Source organism: Tupaia chinensis, unplaced genomic scaffold (assembly GCF_000334495.1).
Source record: "Tupaia chinensis unplaced genomic scaffold, TupChi_1.0 Scaffold000366_1, whole genome shotgun sequence".
Taxonomy (NCBI): domain Eukaryota; kingdom Metazoa; phylum Chordata; class Mammalia; order Scandentia; family Tupaiidae; genus Tupaia; species Tupaia belangeri.
Window position 1 is genome coordinate 914,001 of NW_006159863.1, and position 23,742 is coordinate 937,742.

The following is a 23,742-nucleotide window of genomic DNA, read 5'->3' on the forward strand; positions in this document are numbered from 1 at the left end:
CTCCCCTCTTCTTTGGTATTTTAACAGATGTAAACAAAATGGCTATCAGTCTCTGACTTCAGTGATTTCTGTCATCAACCATTCATTTTCCTCATTTCTTAGCATCATTGTGTGATCTATCAGCCTTGTACAATTCTTGGCCAATGGCCATATTAATTTTCTACTTGAAAGAACACAAATAGAATACTGTTTATGACGAAGGTAGTAGGGGGAGCTTGGGGAATAGCTGTTCGTCTCACTGCATAGCAATTAGGTTGGCAAAGTGAAACAGTAACATGATTGGATCTGACACCTAGCCAAAATTGCCAAAAGAAAAAAATCATTCTGTTGGGGGTGCTAAATGGCTTTTTAAATTGTGGCTATTGACAGTTCTATTTGCCCTTTCAAAAATGGTACGGGCAGTGTGACATCAGAGACCTCTAGTTTCCATGGTGATTATTAGTGATGGCATTTCAAATGTTGTAGTTAGCTTCTACAGTATAATTTCTTGCACTTTACACCATAAAAGAGGGAAAAGAAAAACTGCTTCATCTTAACACTTTTAAAGGAAACAATGCTGATCATCCAAGTGGATTAAAGTCTTGGTTTTTAAGTAAACGTAATTTGTTAATCTTAAATAGATGTGTGTCGACAGAAGACACATAAGTTGGTAGATACTTAAGCTTTTGGACTAAAGAGGGATTAATTGCTTAGATATTTAGCAGCAATTAACTGTTATTTCCTGCCTACACATTTTATAAATTGGTTGCTCTTTTAATGCCAATTTACCCATTGTTATATGTAGAAAAATATTTTCTTACTCTGAAGTAGTGAATCCGGAATTGAGAATCCAACGTTGAAGTAGGGAGAAATCTTATTTTCCTTGCCATTGAGGACAATCAATGGGGTCAAGACTGAATTGATTGTCCAGTCCAATATGAACATTCCTGGAAGGTATGTTCATTTCATACAAAAAAAACTTCAAATCATTTGTGGAAAAATATGGAAGTACAAATTTATTTTGGTGCAAACATTTTTTTTTTTGGAGAGGTTTTTGCTATAGAGCACGTGCGCTCGCCAGACAGAGAGAGACAGAGAGACAGAAAACGAGAAATCACCCCCCAGGGGAATGGCCACACCACAATCCCTTCTCCTCCATTCTCCTCTCGGGATCTTGGGCACGCACGCACACACACGCGCCCAGCATGAGTTTTAAGCCACTGGGTCTGGGACTCAAACCGCGGTTGATTACGTGGGAGTCCAGCGACTTAGCTATTACGCTAACTGCTGGTCCCAGTGCAAACATTTTTTGAGATACATAGTTTTTTCATAAAACACATTATCCATGACGTTTTGAGGACCCTCTGTCCCTTCAATCTACTTAAGATTTTGATGTTGATGAAGCTAGACATTTCATTTTCACTTTATTTTCACATTTAGAGTTGATGGTTAACTTTAAAAGACAGTTTACTAAGACAATATAAGTATTTAAAAAAAAATTAGTAAACTTAAAGGCCTCTTGAAGAAAGTGCTTCATTTGACTTTGATGAATAAGGATGTTTTCAATTTTCTCATGTAGCTGTAAAGGTAATCTTAATCTCTTAAAAGATAATCAGGTATAAAATACACTGTGTACTTAAAAACAAAATATATTGGGGGTAACAGATAAAAAACAATGTTTTTTTTTTTCTTAATAGGGAAAAAATACAGTAATCTTTTTGACCAGTGATTCAAATAAATCTATTCTCATTAATAATATTGTCTACAGGCAGAATCAAAGATTATAAATCCAAGTAGTGCAGAAAATCTGCTGGCAACACAAAGGGAAGTCACAATGAATCACAACGTAATTAAAAAATATTTTTACATAAATTCATTACTCTTATAGTCAGAGGAACCAAAATGATAAATGATTCTGTCTCTTCCTTACTCAAGCTACCAGTTATACCAGGACAGAATATGGAGGCCACTACTGTGGATGACTTATACAAAATCCTACAGACCCAGAATAAGAGTGGATTTACACATTGAGAACAAGTTCAGAAAAAAAAAAAAAATAGGACACTTAGGTCAGTAAGTACCACTAGTTAAGAAAAAAGTTAATATGCATTCACAAACCAAGAACAGAATTAACTACCTGGGAAACTTTATCATCACTTAGCCTACAATGAGACCAAGATCAGTTATTGTTGAAATGAAAGAATCTCTTAATAAGGTACTGGAAAACAATCTACTTCAAATGTAATGAGTAAAACATTAATTGGTAATGGTGAAAGCTAAAGAAGCTAACATTTTTAAAAAAGAATTATTTTATTGAACATTATTTATTTATTTAATTTATTTAAATTTGATCAGAGAGGGATAGAGTGAGAGAGAGAGAGATGGAAGGTGAGAAAGCAAGCCACCAGGTCAGGGAATTGAACCGTGGTTGGAAATGTGGGAGTCCAGTGCCCTTAACTACCACATCACCTGCTGGCTACAAAAGCTAAAATATTAAGGGGTAGCATTCTAGACACTTAAAACTATAAAACAAAACTTAACACACTAATTTTTAATGAAAAAATAAAGGCCTATGGGGAATCAAGTAAAACTGTCCAGTATCACAAGGAGAGCTACCGGCAAAGCAGAAGTGAAATCTTGGCAATCTGCCTGTCCTCTGCCAGCCTCTCTTCCTATATACTATGTCTAATGAAATACTGCTAAAGAAATGCAGACTATAAAAACCAGTATTAGCATAAAGAGATTTTCATTCTGAGGATCAACTTACGGAGAATAACTTCTTTTTTACAAAAACCAATTAAAATACATGCACATGTGCAAATACACTGTTACACCATAATGGGGCTAAGTGAAGAACTAAAGTAACTTCATTTGAATCCAACACCATAGGTTAAAATGCTGTAGACTGTCCTTCAGCTTGTCTTTCTTTTGCACAAAAACTCTCGTTTAAAACCTAATCATAGTTTTGCTGAGATTTTGCAGAGACCAGAGACCAGAGGGCCTTAAAACCAGAAAGCAGATGTGCTCGAGAAAGATAAAAGTTTCTGCCCTCTTGATCAGGTCCGGCTGACCCAGCCACAGCTGAAAACATCTCGGGTGTCTGATTCAGAAACTTAAATAGAACAGTAATAACTTACTAAATTGGACAAATAAAATGCATCACCTACACAGTAAATGTAGTTTTTTTTTTTTTCATTTGAAAAGTGATCAGAGCTTGAGTCAAATAGAAAGGCAAGGTCTTATGTGGTTTCCCTTACAGCGAGCGATGGTGAGGTTTTCCTGCTAGGGTGAAGGGATGTAACCATTCATCTTCCTCCCAAGGAATTTATTCTCATCCTGAGAAGGCCTTCCAGGGCTGTTCTATAGAAACCCACTGGCCAAAAGGAATGCCTCCCCCACCACAGAGAAATGGAGAAGACCCACTGTGCTGGCTGACAAGGAGAGAGGTTCTTCCCTGTGACTTTGAGCAAGTCTTTTGAAATTTTACATGCAAATGATCTGTAATTGGGCTATTATTTAGATTATGATATAAAGCTACAAAGAGCACAGATGCCGACTTCCACTTAGAAAGACACCCTGCTCATAAAAAGCAGAAGCCAGGGCTCTTACGAACAATTGGATACGACCTCAGGCAAGTCAGAGGCCCTCTTTGCATGCAACATTTCTAAAGAGATAGATGTCATGAAGGTAAATGGAATAACAGAACTGTGATAGAATGGGGACACTCTTCAGTTTTAAACTGATTATGTTCCAGGAACCAGCAGTTAGCGTAATGGCTATGTCTCTGGACTCCCACGTAGTCGACTGCGGTTCGCGTCCCGGACCTGGTGGCTTAAAACTCACGCCGGGTGCGTGTGCGTGCGTGCCCAAGATCCCGAGAGGACAATGGAGAAGAAGGGATTGCAGCGTGACCATCCCCCCTGGGGGGTGATTTCTCGCTTTCTGTCTCTCTGTCTCTCTCTGTCTGTCTGGCGAGCGCACGTGCCCTATAGCGAAAACCTCTCCAAAAAAAAAAAAAAAACTGATTATGTTCCCACAGACTCCAGGATATCACGTGACTGTACATCAGACTTTGGGAGTATGGTACTTCTAGCATCACAGAGAGTTATCTTAATGACTGGGAAGAGTACACTATTTTTGGAAGAGTACTAACATCTAAAAGTGTAATCTGAAGACAATCAGCATACTTCTCACCCAAGAGGTGGGTAGAAATGTAGGCTCCCAGGCTGCACCCAGACCTAACAAGTTAGAGTCTGTACTTTAACAAGATCTCCATTGAACTTTCAGAAATAACTTACTCAAAACACTAAGGGGGTTATGGCAAAGGGACCGCGGAATTTCAAGTGTTCATTGACTCTATACAGAAACACTTGGAGGAATGGGTTCTAAGTCAGGCTGGCCCTTTCCTGGTATTTCTAGTCAATCACAGGTTAAACAGTGGAGATAAACATTTTTATTACATATCAGTATCAATTAGGTGAGCCTCATTTAGTTACCTCTTTGTGAGACTAAAGACAACAGAAAATACATAAAGCTAGGCATGTTAAAATATGCTTTATAAATCTGGATAATATCCAAAACTATCAGATCATGATTATGATGATTAACTGAGCCTGAGTCATTACATTTTTATAATTATAATCATTCAGACCTGGGCATAAGTATCGATTTATTGACTGGCAACAACATATTAACTTTTTTTTCTTTTTAAAGCCTCATTTTAAATCCTCATTTAAACTTTCATTTTCAGTAAAAATTATTTCCTCTGAAGTTCTAGTTTAGCATCAGGAATGTAGAGTGTAATGGGAAAACAAAGAAAGAGTGCTCTGAAAGCTCTATCCCACCCAACTGCTTTCAGGAATCTTTGTGTCTGAGCACAAGTCCTTCACTAGTCAGCTTGGTCCATTTTTGAACATAATAATCATATAGAGAGCAAGAGAGTTGATGGTACCAAGATCAAAATGAGAATGAGTCGTGAACTTCGCCCTTCCCCAGTTACCTGATATGACAGCTATCTTCCCAGAGCCGTGTTCTTCTCTAGCTATTCTTTCTGCTTCCTCCATCAACAGCATGCCAAACCCCTGTAAGGAGCAAGGAAGGGGGGTAGAGAATTAAGAAAGGGAAAAATCAACCAAAGAGGGGCCCATAAAAAAAAGAATGCTATCATTTAGTAAACTCTGAGTGACAGAAAGTCTTTCATGGGTATAAGGAAAAAGAAACCACTCAATTATACCAAAAATACTAAGGAGCAGACGAGGGGAAAGAGTATTAATTTTCCAACAAGAGCTACAGGAAGTCATTCTGTGGATGATCTAGTCACATGGGGGTAATTTCCTTTCAACTTTTCTCTCTTTCTGGACAAATTCCAGACAAAGACTGGAGTATCAAATCATTTATTTATTAGAATCACCCCTCTAAAAGAGCTTGGAAACCAGGCAAGATTCTTAAATGATCAATTTGGGGGCTTAACCTCTATGTACCATCAGTGGTTTTAACACATTTTCCTGAAATTTTAAAAAGTGAGTTATTTATTTTAGGTTATCTGGGGGTTAGGACAGTGGTCAGTAGAACATTACATCCACACACACACATATATATAAATATATACACACACATATATAAATATATATAAAAAACACATATATAATATATAAAAATATATATCATATTTAATATAGCTTACATTTACAAAGTGTTTTACTATTTCATAAGTGCTTTCACATATCGCCTCATTTGATTTAATAATAAATTGACTCATATGAAGCTGCTATATTTTCTGATTTTCAAAAAATAGCTATTTCATATGGTTCAATCTTGTATATATTCCCTTTGACTAAGTTTCATGCAGTTTATCCCTCCCTCACATCCCAAAGGGTGCAATTTGGAGAGAAAAACATCTCTAAACAACTAAAACATTGATTCTTCTGTTTTTATGCTTCTCTTTTTCCTTTACTATGTCTCTTCCCTTCCTTATTCCCTCTTTTCCTATTTTGGGCAATTTAAAATTATAAACCAAACAAAAATTGAATACTGGATACCTGATGCTGAAATTTAGTAGGATCTCGACTGCTCACAGGGACCACACTTCCATACACATGCAGCTCCCGGACTATGGAAACACCTCCACCCAGTTCAAAACGGAAAGTTTCCTCTGAACACTTTCGTAACCTCAGGAGGCCAATCAAAATGTCTTGATCTGGGTCTTCGTATGACAAGAATGTTTCCCAGCCACCATTGGCAACATAATCTCTTCTTACCAATTCCACCTGTAAAAAGACAAAAAATATTTTTTAAATGAACTAAGTTTGTTTTTGTAACTGTATGCATTTATTTAGGTTAATATGCACAGTAAGGGATAAAGAATGAATAATCACTAATTATGCTTCTTTTTTACTTGTCTACTCTCAAATTGCATCAAGATTACACAAGGGTCCATGCCTCGTTCGTGAACTATCATGAAAAGAAAACAATTTTATAATTCTGCAAATATTTGAACTTCATTAACCTTGGAATTATCACAGAGATCCAGCTCAGTAAATGCTTTCACGTATTTAAATCCTTCACTCTCCATGGGTCGAAGTTAAAATTCATGTCTCTAAGGTAAAACAACAAATTATGTCACAGATGTGTAGCTCTTAGGAGTACCCAAACTGTCAGGTCCTCAACGTTTCATTTTCTACTCTTTATCTACTCTACTAATCCTGTTTTTTGGGGAAAAAATGTGACACTGGTAACTTGTTCCCTGATGGGATTTTTCCCTGATAGTATCATAAGAAACTATTGTAAGAATTGGCAGGTGGCATAATAGTTAAGGTGCTGGACTACACACGGCCAACTGTGGTTCAAGTTCTGGACCCGGCAGCTTGAAACTCAAGTCAAGTGTGTGTGTATGCAAGTCCAAAATTCTGAGAGGAGAATGGAGAAGGGACTGCAGCATGGCCACCCCCTCTGGGGGTGATTTCTTGCTTTCTCTCTCTGTCTCATTCTGTATCTCTGGCCAGTACATGTAATCCCATAGCAAAAGGCTCCCCTCACCAAAAAAAAAAAAAAAGAAAGAAAGAAAGAAAGAAAGAAAGAAAGAAAGAAAGAAAGAAAGAAAGAAAGAAACTGTAGGACACTTGAAAAAATAGGTCATATCTTTTCCAACAACCCATATTATGCTTGGGCTAGCCCATGGCATGGTGGGTAAGGTGGCTGGACTCTGCATGGCCGACCACACAATTTGATTTCTAGACCCAGGGGCTTGAAAACATGCCAAGTATGTATGTGTATATGCCCAAAATCTTGATGAAAGAGAGAAATGGAAAAGGGAATTGTGATGTGACCAATCCCCATGGGGCATGCTCCTTCTCTCTCTCTCTCTCTCTCTCTCTCTCTCTCTCTTCTTTCCCTCTCGCTGTATCCAGTGGGTGCATATACTCTCTGGCAAGATGTTTTTTAAAACTGGGCTTAATTATTGGATAAAAATATTAAAGAAAATCCAATCTCTGGATAGTAACTTTTTGGGTGTAGCTTTTGTGGTAGCAATCTATATAGTCTTTTCACTGTTTAGTTCATGGTACACTTTAATGGTTCTTGTACTCTGCATAATCATGAGCAGTATGTAACAATGAGAAAAGTTAGGTATGTGGGTGTGTGGACATGGTCACACCCAGATGCAAGATACCATAGTTACATAAAATAAATGTTACTTTATTATGTTCCTGGGCCAATCTGAAACAGGCTGGACACTGTAGTGCACACCTGTAATCTTAGCTAACTGGAAGATTCAGGCTAGAGAAATGTGACATGGTAAGACCCTCTCAAAAATACCCTCTCTCTAGTTATAAAAAATTTTAAAGACCTCTCACAGAGTAACATATGAAGTAAAGTAAAAATAGAGCTGTCTATAAGTTAATGCTAAAGTATTAGAAAAAATTAGCGTGAAATAACCTTCTAGGTGATTTATTTTTAAGGGATATATTATTTAATTTTTTACAATTCAGATCCACTAATGTGATTGGGGCTGAAGCAGCTAAACCAAGACTATTAGTACAAGGAGTATTTAAAAAGTTCATGGAAAATACATATTATCAAAAAACTATGCATGGATTTCAAAATTTTTATGCCAAAATAACTTGTGCTCAATGCCAGAGAGAGAGGGGATGAGGAAGAGGGGAGGGGAGAAAGAAAGAGGGAGAGAGGGGGAGAGAGGGGGAGAGAGGGAAAGCACTCCCTAAATGGGCACGGTCATGCCACAATCTCTTCTCTTCCGTTTCTCCATTCTGACTGCATTTTGGGCATCTGTGCACATGTGCCCAGTGTATTCTTCTAGTCACCGGAGCTGGGATTCTAACTGTGAAGCATGGTGAACTATGTGGGATCCAGTCCCAAAGCACAGACTTAACCACTGGGTTTCAGCTGGTCCTCCATGAAGTTTTTAAAGTTTTTATTGGCAATGAATGCCTTAGGGCATTATCCGTAATTTTTGTGAAACTCCTGTTGATTAGGGGTATCTATTCATGTGATTATCACCAATGGGTGATGGTTTAATAGTTATACACAAACAGATAAACAGATCATAGCATGCTCTATTTTAAGGTAGCTACTAGTCATAGGTGACTCTTCAAATGTTAATTAATTAAAATGAAATAAAATTAAAAATTCAGTTTCTCATTTGTACTAGCCACAATTCAGGCACTCAATAATCAGGTGTGACTAGTGGGTACCATACTGGACAGCTCAGATTATAAAATATTTCCAAAAAAGTTCCATTGGACAATGATGATCTAGAATGAGGTACAGACTTGGTCTCCCTAATCTGGTTCTTTTAAGTTCAGTCATTTTTATTTCATTTATTTGGGAGGTTTTTGTTATAGGGCGCATGCGCTCACTAGAAAGACAGAGACAAACAGAGAGACAGAAGGCGAGAAATCACCCCCCGGGGGGTGACCACAATACAACTCCTTCTCCTCCATTTTCCTCTCGGGATCTTTGGCATGCATGCACATGCACCTGGCATGAGTTTATGCCACTGGGTCTGGGACTTGAATCACGGTCGACTACATGGGAGTCCAGCGACATAGCCATTACGCCAACTGCTGGTCCCTCAGTCGTCCTTATTTTGGCTTTCTTGGCTTACCATCTGTATCTAATCCTTAATTATTTTCTGCTCTTATTAATTCCTTCACATTTTGGGATCATTCCTATCAGTAAGAAGGTATGGGTTCAGGCTAGACAAAGAACAAAGGACAGGACCCAACCTCTTTATACACTGGAGAAACCAACCTGATACGGTCGAACTTTGTGATGAATCTCTTGAATTCCAACCTCTCTGGTTCTCACATCTCGACACTGTTGAGAAAAATAAGTAAACAAAAGAAAGAAAAACAGGGCAGAAGGGAAACAAATGTAAACTGGTAACCATTTCGATTCTTGTCATAGGGCGAACACCACCATGTCCACAATTTCGATTCTTTAAACCTCTTCACTAAAACCTGGGCTCACAATTTAATTCACATTAAGATAAAGTAACTGACTTCAAAAGAAACCACCTCTAATAAATTTGAGGATGGAGAAACCAGAATGGAAATATATGAAATAATACAGTACTGCCTTTAAAATAAATTTAGAACTCAAAAGAGACCAAAATATAATCTTAAGAGTAAAGAACATAAACCATAAAATTAGAAAACAGTGTTGCCCAAGGGATGGATCTAATTACCTGAAAGTACAACCCCAAATTATCTATAGAGAAGAGTAAAAAGCAAATTCCTATATTTGAAAGGCCACTTTATGACAGTTAACATGTTTAGCATTGCCAAATTAGCATCATTTTTAAAATGTCAAAAAAGATGCATGCTGCAAGATGGCTTTTTAAAATTTTTTTCTTTTCTTTTTTTCTTTAAAGAATTATTTAACGTTATTTTTTAATTTGACTAGAGAGGGACAGAAAGAGGAAGAGAGAGGGAGGGAGAGAGAAAGTGAGAAAGCAAACCGCCAGGTCCAGGAGTCGAACCGTGGTGAAGATGGCTATTTTTGTATTTTTCCTTGGAGAAGACCAGGAAGGGAGGGAGAAAGGATAGAAGGCAGGAAGGAAGAAGAATGAAAGAAGGAAGGAACCTAGAATCATATATTATACATCTCAACTACACTCACAGGGGGCTCTGAATACCCCAGGAGGCCCAGAGCTGCCTACAGATGATGGTCTGCACTGTTGGACATCTGCACTTCAACTCTTAACTTTTATTCCCCAACCTGGTGTTCACACTTCAGAATCCTTACACTATTCAATTATTTGTCCTATGGTATATTTTCCTTTATAGAACAAGCCATAAACATTATTTTCAGGGTTTTTAGTATTTTCCACCAGTGACAGAAGCTCTTTCTGGGAAATATGATGGCATCATGCAATGTACTGTATTCCACTAATAGTTTACTTATAAAGGATTATTATATAAGTATAGAATTCCATGAAATAATAAAAACAAGAGTTCATTATTCAGTTAAAAAAAAAAAAGCAAAAAAAAGATCCAAAACAACAAGAAAAAACCCCAGCTATTTCCATGGCACAGGAACTAGCCCAAGATAACACTTTGCTAATGTTGATCTCCATAAATTCTAGTCAACAAAAACGGTATTGCAAACAAGGACCATAAATCTCTGCAATTACTGATCTATTAAATGTAAATGTATTATAGTTACACATCCTTAATGAATGCTTATATTCTGCTTCTCCTTTTTAAAAATTTTTGGCATGTGTTTTTAAAGGCAAAGATTAGTGTGCTCACTTTTTGATTAAGATGTTGCCTATGGGAACCAGACAATTTTGGGCTGTGACTGAATTCCAGCCTTGAGACTCAATCCCAGTTTACTTTAATAAAGGATAACAAAGTTTACGAGGGATGCGGAGTTAAAGAAGATGGATGGAAAAGCAGGATAACCAGGACTGGTCTGTCACTTTAGCTGTGGTATTGCAGGGACCAGAAAAAATGGGGAACAAAGATGAGGGGGTGAGGAAACAGAGCAGGCATACAATCTAGTCTGGTGCTGTTGACTATTGCCAAGTGCATTGGCTGTTTTTCTAGAACTTACAATCTGTCCATTCCTTTAAAAAAAAAAAATTGGTAGAATAAACCAATAATGTTCACAAACTGTCCCTCTGGATAGTCTTCTGAGAAATTTTCTGTAAGATCATTTGAGTGGGAACAAATGTCTTAGGTAAGTCCACAACATAATACGTGATCCTCAGAACATCTTTCAAGGTGTGGTCTGTGTTTGAGCTGTGAGAACTACATATGCAGTGGTGGATAAAGCAGATGCCACGGCCCCTCCGCACTTACTAACCTGGAATCTGTGAAGGCAGATGGTGGTCAGTGCCCTGGCTAGACACCACCCCTGGCTGATCTCTTCAGCTGCTCTAAGAAGTTTCCAGGTTCTATGTTTCAAGCCTTATTACAACTTACAAATCACCTATGGAGATTACTGTAGAATCCTGGGCTTTGTATTTCCAGGGCCAGCAGAGAGGAAGTACTTAGTAAATATCTGTGAAATAAGTGACTTGAATAGACATGGGGGGTGGGGTAGGATGGGGCCATGGGGCAATATTATTGTCTAGAATTATTTCATACATATAATTCTTGTCTCTTCAAATGGTGACAATTACTTTTGAGGAACCACATCTGAATATACCTTAAAAGAAAAAATGTTTCTTTCTTTTTTTAAAAAAGAGATTAATTTTGTAAATTTATTATTATTATTTATTTTAAAAAATTGACGAGAGAGAGAGAGAGAGAGAGAGAAACTGAGAAAGCAAGCCGCCAGATCTGGATCTTGAACCATGTTGGACGTGTGGGAATCCAGCACCTTGACCACTATGCTATCTGCTGACCCTCCAAAAATGTTTACTTTTTTAAAGTTTTACGTATTCATTTATTCTCTGAGTGAGGGAAAGGACAGGCAGATAGATAGAACCCCCAACCAGGGTCTTGATGCCAAGATCCACTCCCAGCTTTAGCCAGCCCTTGATCACTGGTACATATGTGCCCAGCATACTCTCCAGTTACAAAACTGGAACCTTCCTGGGTGGGTTTGCCTCACAAGGCATCGTATTTTACTCTCGCACCACTGTCCAGCTCCAAAAAAAATACTTAATTAAAAAGGAGAGTTGAAGATACTGTAGGCAACTCGAGTAGGTGGATAAAATAACCATTAAACTGAAAAACCTATACTCTTTGGTAGAAGATAGAAGAGGTTAAAGGGATTGGATGCAGCTTCTGTCACCACAGGCTTCAACTTCAGCATTTAACATAGTAAGAATGCCTTCAATATATGAAAGCTTTTTGATCTGACTTGTAAGATTAGTTTAAAAGTGTGATGGTACCAAAGTTTTTGGCATTTCAGACTACGTTTTTTCAACAGTTATTGTCTGCCAGCCATATTTGTGCTTACCTGTATTCCAAGGTCTTTCATTCTCGCAAATGCCAGCTCTCTCAAATTACCATGCTCTACTCCAGAGCTGACTAAAGGCATTGGAATATCTCTGTAGAAGAAAAACATGTTGTTGCAAAATTTAAATTGTTTCCTATAGCATGAAGGCAGAGAATTTAAAAAGAGAAAAGAAAAATAAAGCAGAAAACCTGTGAAACAAAGTACGGGGTGAATGTCCTAACCAGAAAGCAGGGGAAGAGCTTCTCTGTGCCTCAGTTTTCCCATCTACAAAATTACGATTTTCATTTACCTTTCAGAGTTTTTCTTTTTTTAGGTTTTTGCCCTAGGGTGTGTGCACTCACTGGAGAGACAGAAAGAGACAGCGAAAGTGAGAAATCATCCCCCAGAGGGAATGGTCACGTCACAATCCCTTCTGCTCCATTCTCCTCTCTAGATTTTGAGCACACATGCACATATGCCTGGTATGATTTCTGAGTTGCTGTCCAGGACTTGCACCACAGTCAGCCAGGTGGGAGTCTAGCGCCTTAACCACCACACCACCTGCTGGCCCCCAAAGCTTTTCATAAGAGACACTTGACGGAAAACATTTTATAAGATTATGAAGTACAAAAAAAACTGCCCATATGCTCAATATCCATTAGCATGAAATGTGGCTTAACAGATATTTATACTAAATAAAATAAGGAATAAAAATGACTTTTTACAAAATTCACATTTTAATGAGAAGAAATAACGATGACCATTAATATTCTGTTTTATAGCTTACAAACACTTTCCCATATAATTGCTAAATGACAAATAACCAGGAAGCTGAAAAGCCTGGCTTAGTCAACATTCTTTTTTCCCCTTTTTAGAGATTTTTGCTTTAGGGTGTGTGCGATTGGTGGAGAGACAGAAAGTGAGAAATCACCTCCCTAGGAGGTGGTTCTGAGACTCAAACCATGGTTGACTATGTGTGAGTCCAGTGATGTAACCATTATGTCATCTGCTGGTCGTGCCAACAATTGCTCTTCGAGAATTAAGTTTTCTCCTTGTTTCTTAAAAATCTAAATTAGAATTGACTCTGCACTAGAAGAACAGCTTGTCTAAAGCTGACAGGAGTTTTAAAATTTTATTTCTTGGCATTGATATAGCATAAAGCACTAGGCATCAAGGAGACTTCAATCAAGTTCAAAACTGAAGTTATGAGTTCCATTTTAGTAGCCCCAACACCTTCTTCTAGACAAAAATCAGTATCTAAAGATAAAACGGTTCAAAAAAACACCTTAAGTAAGAATATGCTGCTCAGCACATCTACTTCCTGTTCAAAGACAAGTCTCCAATTTGTTTCGTCCAGTATTTGGATGATCAGAAGAAAGAAGACTCTGCCAATGATCTTTTTTCTCATTTTGCTTTTGAATCAACCTGAGTCTTTTTCTTCTCTTCTCACTTATCCCATCACATGTTAAATACAAGTAATTCACCCATTTGATTCTTTTAAAAAAATGATTTAATTTTGTTATTATTATTTTAAATTTGCAGTATGGCATGTGCGCTCACCAGAGAGAGAGAGAGAGAGAGAGAGAGAGAGAGAGAGAGAGAGAGAGAGAGAGAGAGAGAGAGAGAGAGAGAGAGAGAGAGAGAGAGATGAAAAGTGAGAAAGCAGCTGCCAGGTCCAGGACTCAAACCACAATCGACAATGTGGGAGCCCAGAGCCTCACTACCACTCTACCTGCTGCCCCCCTCCACTTGATTCTAATAAGATATTCCTTGCTTACAAGTATCATAAGCCAATCAATTCGAATTAAGAACTATACACAAGAAGCCTATTAGGCATGGAAGCCAGTAGAGTTCCCATAGAAACATTTTAAATCTGAGATGAGTTCAAAGTCTTTACGACAAAGACATCCCAGGGGGTTCAATGTTAGAGTGACTTAAAATATATTTTTTAGAGAGATTAGAGTTAGTAAATATAGTTTACTTAGTTTTTAGTAAAATAAATTCCTATCTTTGGAACTATGATTTCTTGAAATCAAATACATTTTAAAGTTAATAATCAGATGAAACTGAATAAATGCTATTAAAGTAAAAATTAATTTTAACAAGAATATATAAATATAGTTTTAAGTATTTTACTGTTTCATATTACATAAGTCTTTTAAATGCTCTTTTTCAATCCTAAAATATTTTATAAATAATGCATAAATATATGACTACATGAAATATGACTAAATATTACATATATAAACACATAAAATAATAAATATAGCTTACAACTTAAAAGTAAAATTAAACCATTGTACATGGTATAAAAACCGATCTGATAAAATCCATGGCAACCACTGTTAATACCCATTATATGACAAATACATTTAATTCTTGTTATTTGAGGTAGTTACAGTCTATAAAGTTGCTATGAACAATGAATTTGCTACTGTTGAATTACTGCTTCTAAAGAATATTCAGGATTAGGTTCCTGTGAGCTCCTGAAACATTTTCAACTGATCAATATATAACTTCGATTTTGGTGTTTCTGTTTAAAAATAACTTATTTAGCATACAGTTGATTTGTTAACGTTGATCTTATGGTCACAGAGCTAAAACTCATGCTTCAAAGAAACTTTCTGACTACACATATTTTCTCTAAGGTACATCATGGTCTTCTTGTGCTTTAGAACGCTAGATACATAGCTCCTCAGTACCATGTGTAGGGGGTAGTGTGCTTCTCCAAAACCAAATTCAACTTCCCTAACCATGAAGAAATTGATTTGCCTGCTATTAACTCATATTTATGGTTTTATACTTTCTCTTTCCACTAGCACAGAAAATTTAGAAAATTGCTTGAATTTCAAAATATATTTGGAAACTTGGTAAGAGAAAGTTTAGGTGGGTGTTGTTACATAAAAATTATGGGAAGCCACTGTTTTGAATTAAACTCCTGTTTTAGGATCCAAGAGACCAGAATGAAAATCACAATGAAGTCATTCATTTGACTATGTCACCAATTCAAAGGTAACTTATCTGACTTCCCAGAAAACAGGAGAGAGATAACAGACTATTTTCCAGAACAGGCCAGTTTCAATGACATGATAACGAAATTCTCTCAGTTTAACACACACAAAAGAAGTAACCTAAAGTAACTTGATGTTAACTAGTCAGTCCTTTTCCTATTATTCTACGTCCCTGTCTCTACTTCACAAAGGAAGTTACTTTGAAACAACCAATCTGCTTTTTTTGGTTTGTTTCTGCCTTTTTCAGCCCTCTGTATACAAGACCAATTCCTCTGCTCAGTTCACTGGAACACTTATTCTATTTTACGGAATAAATTGCTGCTTAATTCTAGAATCATGAATAAGGCCAATTAAGATTTTTAAACCAGATTGTTGTAATTCTGTTTTTTGACAATTCTAACTACATGCAATTCATTAATCTGTTAAATGGGAAAGGAAGAACTCAAGAACTGACTAAAAATTGATATAGATAGACTTACAATTTATAGACATAAGAGGCTGAGGTGCTTTGGAACTACCAGAACTTTGATTTGACATTAGGGAACACAACCAGGACCTTCTAGGCACTTTTAGTTTTCTGTGGGTAAATGAAGATTTGGCTCATTAAGGCAACTCCTTAAGTTTGTAGATGATGCCTAAACCCCATAAGGATTGACCAGGGTATGGAATCTGATGAATCACAAGAGTTCAGAGCTACCTGGATGTTCTGTGATAGTCTCAAACTAGGGTCTGAGATCTACACATTAAAAGTAATATATGATGACAAGATAATTCAGTGGGAGAAGGGGTTGGAGGGAGTGTTTTTAACAAACTGGCAAAAGAAGAAAGCCAGATCACTACCTCACACCACACACACAAATTAATTCAAAATGGGTCACAGACCAAAAAGTAGTGAATGCTAAAATTATACAAATCTTAGAATAAAACACAGGTGTAAACTTCATGTTCATGAGCTTTTTATACATAGCACCAAAAGCCCAAGTGACAAAAGTGTTAAATAAAAATGATTGGAAGCCACTGTTTTGGACTGAGTTCCTACAGTAGGTTCCAATGGAGCAGACTAAAAATCAAAATGGAGTCACTTGGGCTAAAGTTCCATGTCACTGAGCCAAAACTAAGCTGTTTACCTGACTTTCTGAGAAATAAGGAGAATGATTGAGAACAGTCAAATTCCCCAAATAAGGAACTGACATGATTCTCCTTTAATCCTTGACTGAAAGGTAGCCTGATGTTAACCAGTTATTTTTCTATTGTTCTATCTCCCAGTCTCTGCCTCACAAAGAAAGCAACTGGGAAATGACATAGCAAGGAAGTTGGAATTATCAAATGAGGAATCTAAAATAACTATGATTATTATGCTGAGGGCTCTAATGGAAAAAGTAGACTGTATGTAAGAATAGTGGGAAATATAAGCAGAAAGATGAAAACCCAAAGAAAGAATTCCTTCTCCTCCAAATGCTAGCGATCAAAATCACTGTAACAAGAATAAAGAGTGCCTTTGTTGATGGGCTTATTGTAGATGGATATGGCTGAGGAAAGAATCTCTTGGCTCAAGAATACATCAATAGAAACTTCAAAAACTGAAGAGCAAAGATAACAAAGAAAAAAACAGAACAGAATATCCAAGGACTGTGAGACAACCACAAAAGGTGTAACATACATGTAATGAGACTACCAGAAGAAGAGAAAAAAGAACAAAATAAATACTTGAAACAAATATTAACTGAGAATTTCCATATAATTAATGCCAGACACCAAATCACAGATCCAGGATGCTGAGAGAACACCAAACAGGATAAATATCCCCAAAAGCTACATTTAGGCATATCATTTTTAAATTACAGAAAATCAAAGATAAAGAAAAAAAATCCTGAAAGAAGCTAAAAAAAAGAAAACCTTATTCATAGAGGAACAAAGAGAAGAATTATATACAACTTATCTTCCAAAACTATGCAAACGAAAAATGGAATGAAATAATTAAGAGGGTTGAGAGAAAACAAAAACAAAACAAAACTTAAAAACCTGCAGAATTTTGTATCCTGTGAAATGATCATTAAATAGCTATGCAATGGCATAGTGGCTAAGATAGCTAGATCCCATATGGGCAACGGCATAGTTTGAGTCCTGGACCCAGTGGCTTCAGAAACAATCCAGGGATGTGAATGTGCATGTCCAAAATCTCAAAAGGAAGGAGAAATGGAGGAGAAGGGATGTGGCATGACCATTTCCCATGGGGGGTATTTTCTTTTCCTTTCTCTGTCTCTCCTATGAGTGAATGTGCCCTCTGGAAAATTAAAAAAAGAAAAAAATTATAATAAAAAAGGATAATAAAGGAGAATTAAAGACTTCCTTAGATGAATAAAAATAGAGGGAGTTTCTTACCAACAGACTGTCTTTTTTTTTTTGGAGAGGCTTTTCGCTATAGGGCGCGGCGCGTGCGCTCGCCAGATAGAGACAGAGAGACAGAAAGCGAGAAATCACCCCCCAGAGGGGATGGTCACGCCACAATCCCTTATCCTCCATTCTCCTCTCGGGATCTTGGGTACGCACGCACACGTGCCCAGTGTGAGTTTTAAGCCACCGGGTCCGGGATGCGAACCGTGGTCGACTACGTGGGAGTCCAGCGACATAGCCATTACGCTAACTGCTGGTTCCCCCAACAGACTGTCTTACAAGAAATTATAAAAGAAGCTCTTTAGGGGCCAGCAGGTGCTGTGGTGGTTAAGGTGCTGGACTCCAACATGGCCAACTGCAGTTTGAGTCTTGGAACTGGTGGCCTGAAACTCATACTGGGCCTGTGTGCATATGTGTGGCCAAAATCCCGAGAGGAGAATGGAGAAGAAGGGATTATGGCATGGCCATTCTTCACTTTCTCTCTGTGTCTCCCATGAGCACATACACCCTATAGCAAAAATCTCACTCTTAAAATAAAAGTTCTTTAGAGAGAAGGGAAATGATATGCCAGAAATTTAGATCTATCAATACCCAAAGGGGAAAAAAAAATGAACAAAGGTAAGCGAATGCGAACTGAAACTTAGTTTTCTTATGCTTAATTGTTCTAACAGACAGTAGTTGTTTGAAGTATTAATAGCAATGATGCAATTAATTATGTAAGCTTATGTATATATCATATACATATATGCTTATGTATGCATATACACATAAAAAGAATCAATGACAGTAATGATACAAAAATTAGGAGTGAGGTATTATTTCAAAGTACTCATATCTGTGAAATGATATAGTGTTATCTGAAAATCAACTCTGATGTATACTGCAAACTCTAGGGCAACTAACTACTAAAAAAAGAATAAAAAAAGAGAAGCATAACTGATATGCCAAGAAAGGCGAGAAAATGGAATAATATAGGATGCTCAATTAAAACAACAAAAGGCAGAAAAAGAATGGATGACAAAAATCGGAACCAAAAAACAAGGGCAGCAAAGTAGTGCTTAGAGGAAAATTTAGAGCATTGAATGAATACTATTAAAAAGGAAGAAAAATATGAAATAAAATCTGTTTCTACCTTGGAAACTAGAAAAAGAGGAACAAATTAAACTCAAACTAAGCAGAATAAAAGAAATCAGAACTGGAGTGGAAATCAATGACACTGAAACAGGAAATTAATAGAGAAAAATGAACAAAACCAAAAGCTGGTTCTTTGAGAAGATCAATAAAATTGATTGGCTTCTAGTTAGGCTAACTAAGAATAAAAGAGGACAGAAATGACTAATTTCAAAAATGAAAGTGGGGGTATCGCTACAGATTTTATAAATGTTAAAAGGGGTAATAAAGGAATATTGTGAACAACTCTGGGCCCGCAAATTTGATAAGTGACATGAAATGAACCAATTCATTGAAAGACAATTATGCCAAAACTCTCAAGAAGAAATGGACAATCTGAGTAAGAGTGTACCTATTTTTAAAACTGGATAATTAGTAACCTTCCAAAAGAGAAAGCACAAGGCCCAGATAAGTTCATTGGTGAATTCTACCAAACATTTAAGGAAAAAACTTGATCAATTTTTCACAATCTCTTTCAGAAGACGGAAGCAAATGGAATACTTCTTAACTCATTCTGAGGCCAGTATTGCCCTAACACTAAATTTGATAAAGACATTATGAGAAAACTACTGTCTGCGCCCTCTCAATATTGCTATAACAAAATACCAGGAACCGGAGAGCTTTATAGACAATAGAAATGTATTGTTCTGGAGGCAGTCAAGTCCCAGATCAAGGTGCTGGCAGATCTGATGGTGTCTGATTAGGGACTGTCTTCTCATAAATGGTGTTCTCTTGCTGTGTTCTCACATGGTAGCAAGAGCAAGGCAGCTCACTTCTTTCATAAAGGCACTAATTCCATTCATCAGGGCTCTGCCCTTGTAATCTAATCACCTCTCAAAAGGTCCCCTGCATTTAAGACTGAGGCGGGGGCTGGGGCACAAATATTCAGAACATGGCACCTACACACCAGTATCTTTCATAAACATAAATGTAAGAATTCTCAACAAAATATCAGCAAATCAAATCTAATCATCTAATGTATAGAAAAAACTACATACTACAAATAAGTGAGATTTATTACAGGTAGGACTGGTGCAACATTTGAAAATTAATTAGTATAACTCATCACAATGAAGGGCTAACCAGCCGATAGTGTAATGGTTACATTGCTGGACCCAGTGGCTTAAAACTCATTCTGGGTACTTGTGTATGGATGCCTAAGATCCTGAGAGGAGAATGGAGAAGGGACTGTGGCATGGCCATCTCCCCAGGGAATGACTTCTCACTTTCTGTCTCTGTCTCTGTGGCGAGTGCACGTGCCCTATAGCATAAGGAGGGAAGATGTTTGTGGGATACAGATATGGTTTGTTATCTGTTGATGAGGATGTGTAGAGTATTCTCAGCTGGACTGTGTATCATGCTGGGTAAAATCTCTTTACAATCTAAATGATGTATTGCAATTGAATGTATAAATAATCATAATAAAAAAAAAACTCTAACCAAAAAAAAAAAGAAAAAAAATCAGATGATCATGTTGTAGATGCATATAAAGCATTTGTCAAAATCTAACACCCATTTATGATAAATACTTTCAGTAAATTAGGAATAGAGGAGAACTTTTTCAACTTCATAAAGAATATCTATAAAACCCTATAGCTAATATCATACTTAATAATAAGAAACTCAAAAGTTTTCCCACTAAGATCAGGAATAAGGCAAGTATATCCTTTTCAACATCATCCTGGAAGTAGTAAGTAATGTAGTAAGACCAAAAAGGGAAACATAGGGCATATAGATGAGGAAGGAAGAAATAAAAGTGTAATTTTTACATTTGACATGATTGTCTACATAGAAATCTACAAAAAAAACAAAAAAGCCTTGTAGAACTAATAAGTGATTACAGTAAGGTTGCAGGATACAAAGTTAATATACAAAAGTTAGTCACTTTCTTAGATATCAGCAATGAACAAGTTTTTGAAATTAAATTTTTTTTAAACAATTGAAATTAAAAACAATACCATTAGCACCCTTAGAAAAATGAAACACCTTTGTATTAGTCTGGCAAAATGTCTGAGATCTATATGAGAAAAACCACAAAACTGATGGATAGAATCAAAGAGCTAAACGAATGGAGATATATTCCTTATTTTTGGATAAGAAAACCTGACAGTGTCAAGATGTCATTTATTCCCGATTTGATCTATAGAGTCAATGTAATTCCAATGAATACACCAGCACAATATTTTGTGGTTACTGATAAACTGATTCTAAAATTTATAGGAAGAGGCAAAAGACCCAAAATAGCCAACAAAATATTGAAGAACAAAATTGGAGAACTAATACTACCTGATTTCAAGACTTACTATAAAGCTACGGTAATCAAGACAACATGGTATTGGTGAAAGAACAGACAAATAGACCAGTGGAACAGAATGGAGACTCAAGAAATAGACCTGTATAAATATAACCAACTACACCTGACTAAGGAGCAAAAGCAATATGGAATGAAGACAGTCTTTTCAACTAATAGTGCCAGAACAAGTGGACATCCACATGCCAAAAAAATGAATCTAGACTGATTACACTGCAAGAATTAATTCAAAGTGAATCATTAGACCTAAATGCAAAATGCAAAACTATAAGACTGCTAGAATAGAAGAAAACCTAGATGACCTTGGGTATGGTAATGATTTTTAAGATAATGCCAAAGATACATAAAAAAAAGAACTGAAGGACCAGCAGATGGCATAATGGTTATGTCCCTGAACTCCCACGTAGTTGACCACAGTTCGAGTCCTGGACCTGGCAGCTTAAACTCATGCTGGGTGTGTGTGCATGCATGCCCAAGATCCTGAGAGGAGAATGGAGGAAAAGGGACTACAGCATGGCCTTTAGCCCTGGGGGCGGGGGGTTGTTTCTCGCTTTCTGTCTCTCTGTCTCTCTAGTGAGCACACGTGTGCTATAGCAAAAATCTCTTCGGAGGAAAAAAAAGAACTAAGAAGCTGGACTTAAAAAGATCTCTTTTCTGTAAAAGACAATGTCAAGAAAAGACGAAAAGCCACAGAGTAGGAGAAAATATACAAAATATTAAGAACTCTTAAAACTCAGCAATAAGACAAAACAGGCAAACAACAACAAAAACACAATGTGATAAGAAAATTGGGCCAAAGACAATAACAGACACCATGCTAAAGATGGACAGAAGGAGGGGTCGGCAGGTGGCACGGTCGTTAAGGCACTGGATTCCCAACTGTCGTATAAGTCCCAGACCCAGTGGCTTAAAAATCACAACAAATAAGGGGGGAAAATGATGTACAGATGAAAATGACATCAACGATTAAATATCATTACATACCTACTAGAATGGCCAAAATCTAGAATACTGACAATGCCAAATGCTAGCTAGTGAGAAGGTGGGACAACAGAAACTTTTACCCATTGCTGGTGAAAATGCAAAATGGAGCAGCTCCTTTGGGAGACAGTATGAAGGTTTCTTAGAAAAATAAACACAATTTTACAACAGTAACACTTGCTGGTTTTTACCTAGAGGAAATGAAAACTTATGTCCCTACATAGACCCTATTTGAATTTCCCCAGATGGCTTAAAATGTCAATCTCTTTAACTTGTAACGTCCCATTAGTCTTCAATGTCTCTCATGTCCTTGGCAGTCTTAAAAGGGTACATGCCTTCCATAGGTAGGACGACCCTCAACGTACATGTATTCAGTGTTTCCTCATGACCAGATTCAGGCCATGAATTCTTGGCACAAATACTAGGAAATGATGCTATAATTTTCTCAATAAATCATTATCAAAAGGCAAGTTCCACTGCCCTGTTCTACCACTGGGATGCCCGGGTCAAATTTCTTCTGGATATCTCCACTGTAATCACCATTTTTCCCTTCAGGAGTATTTCATGGGAGAAAGGTCAGTATTACGACAGGATCCTGTTCCTTATCAAACCTCCACATCTCAGTCTTTCATCCACTGATGAATCCTGTCTGTGTCATCTTCCTTTTCCCTTCTTTCCAATTATTTATTCATTTATTTCATATCAGTGTAGACTCATGGATTCCTATTTTATTCAATGAGTTGTAATTTGGTATTAGTAATACTTATTTATTAATAACTGCTTAGATTACATTTGGCCACTGGGCAAGCATTCAGGCTGGCTTCTGGGTCTTTATGACATGTCCCATCATCTTTATGTCTTTACTCCCTAGAACAGCAGTCGCCAACTATTTTGGGACCAGAGACTGATTTCATGGGAGACAATTTTTCTAGGCAGGTGTGGTGTGAGAATGATTTATGAGAGGAGCAACCTAGAACCCTCAGGTGCACAGTTCATGTGCCTATGAGAATCTAAATGCCACTGCTGGTTGGACAGGAGGCAGGTAATGCAACCGAGGGGAGCAGCTACAGATACAGATGAAGCTTCACTCACTAGCCCGCCCCCTTCGTCTCCTGCTATGTGGCCTGGCTCCTAATGGTACTGGTCCATGGCCTGGGGGCTGGGTCCCCTTGCTCTATAACAGGTGTTCCATGCTCATTTTCTATGCTTGCTGCCCAAGCCATAGGAACGGCCATTTTTCCAAGCTCTGATTTCTTTCCATAAAGAATGGTATTTGGAAACTAAGATCTTGGCACTTGCTATGCTTATTAATACTGGTATATCATTGCCTCTAGACCCTTTCAGTATACACAATTAAGGAATATATGTGCATCAATATACAAAATATATTTATGTGTATACATGTTTACTTATCCATACCTCTGTAATTCTTCATATATACATCTACCAAAACAGTGAGCAATACATTTCTGTTGTTTATAAGCCTAT

General features: G+C 37.2%; 1 protein-coding gene across 1 annotated transcript in view; it reads right to left on the reverse strand.

Moving 5' to 3' along the window:
• Positions 1-23,742, reverse strand: part of ELP3 (elongator acetyltransferase complex subunit 3) — a gene marked incomplete at its 5' end in the record, with an annotated part of 93,322 nt that overhangs the window by 25,418 nt on the left and 44,162 nt on the right. Inside the window, 4 exon segments of the mRNA XM_014589633.2 lie at positions 4,979-5,060; positions 6,018-6,245; positions 9,247-9,312; positions 12,409-12,499. Coding sequence (XP_014445119.1) covers positions 4,979-5,060; positions 6,018-6,245; positions 9,247-9,312; positions 12,409-12,499 — 467 coding nt within the window.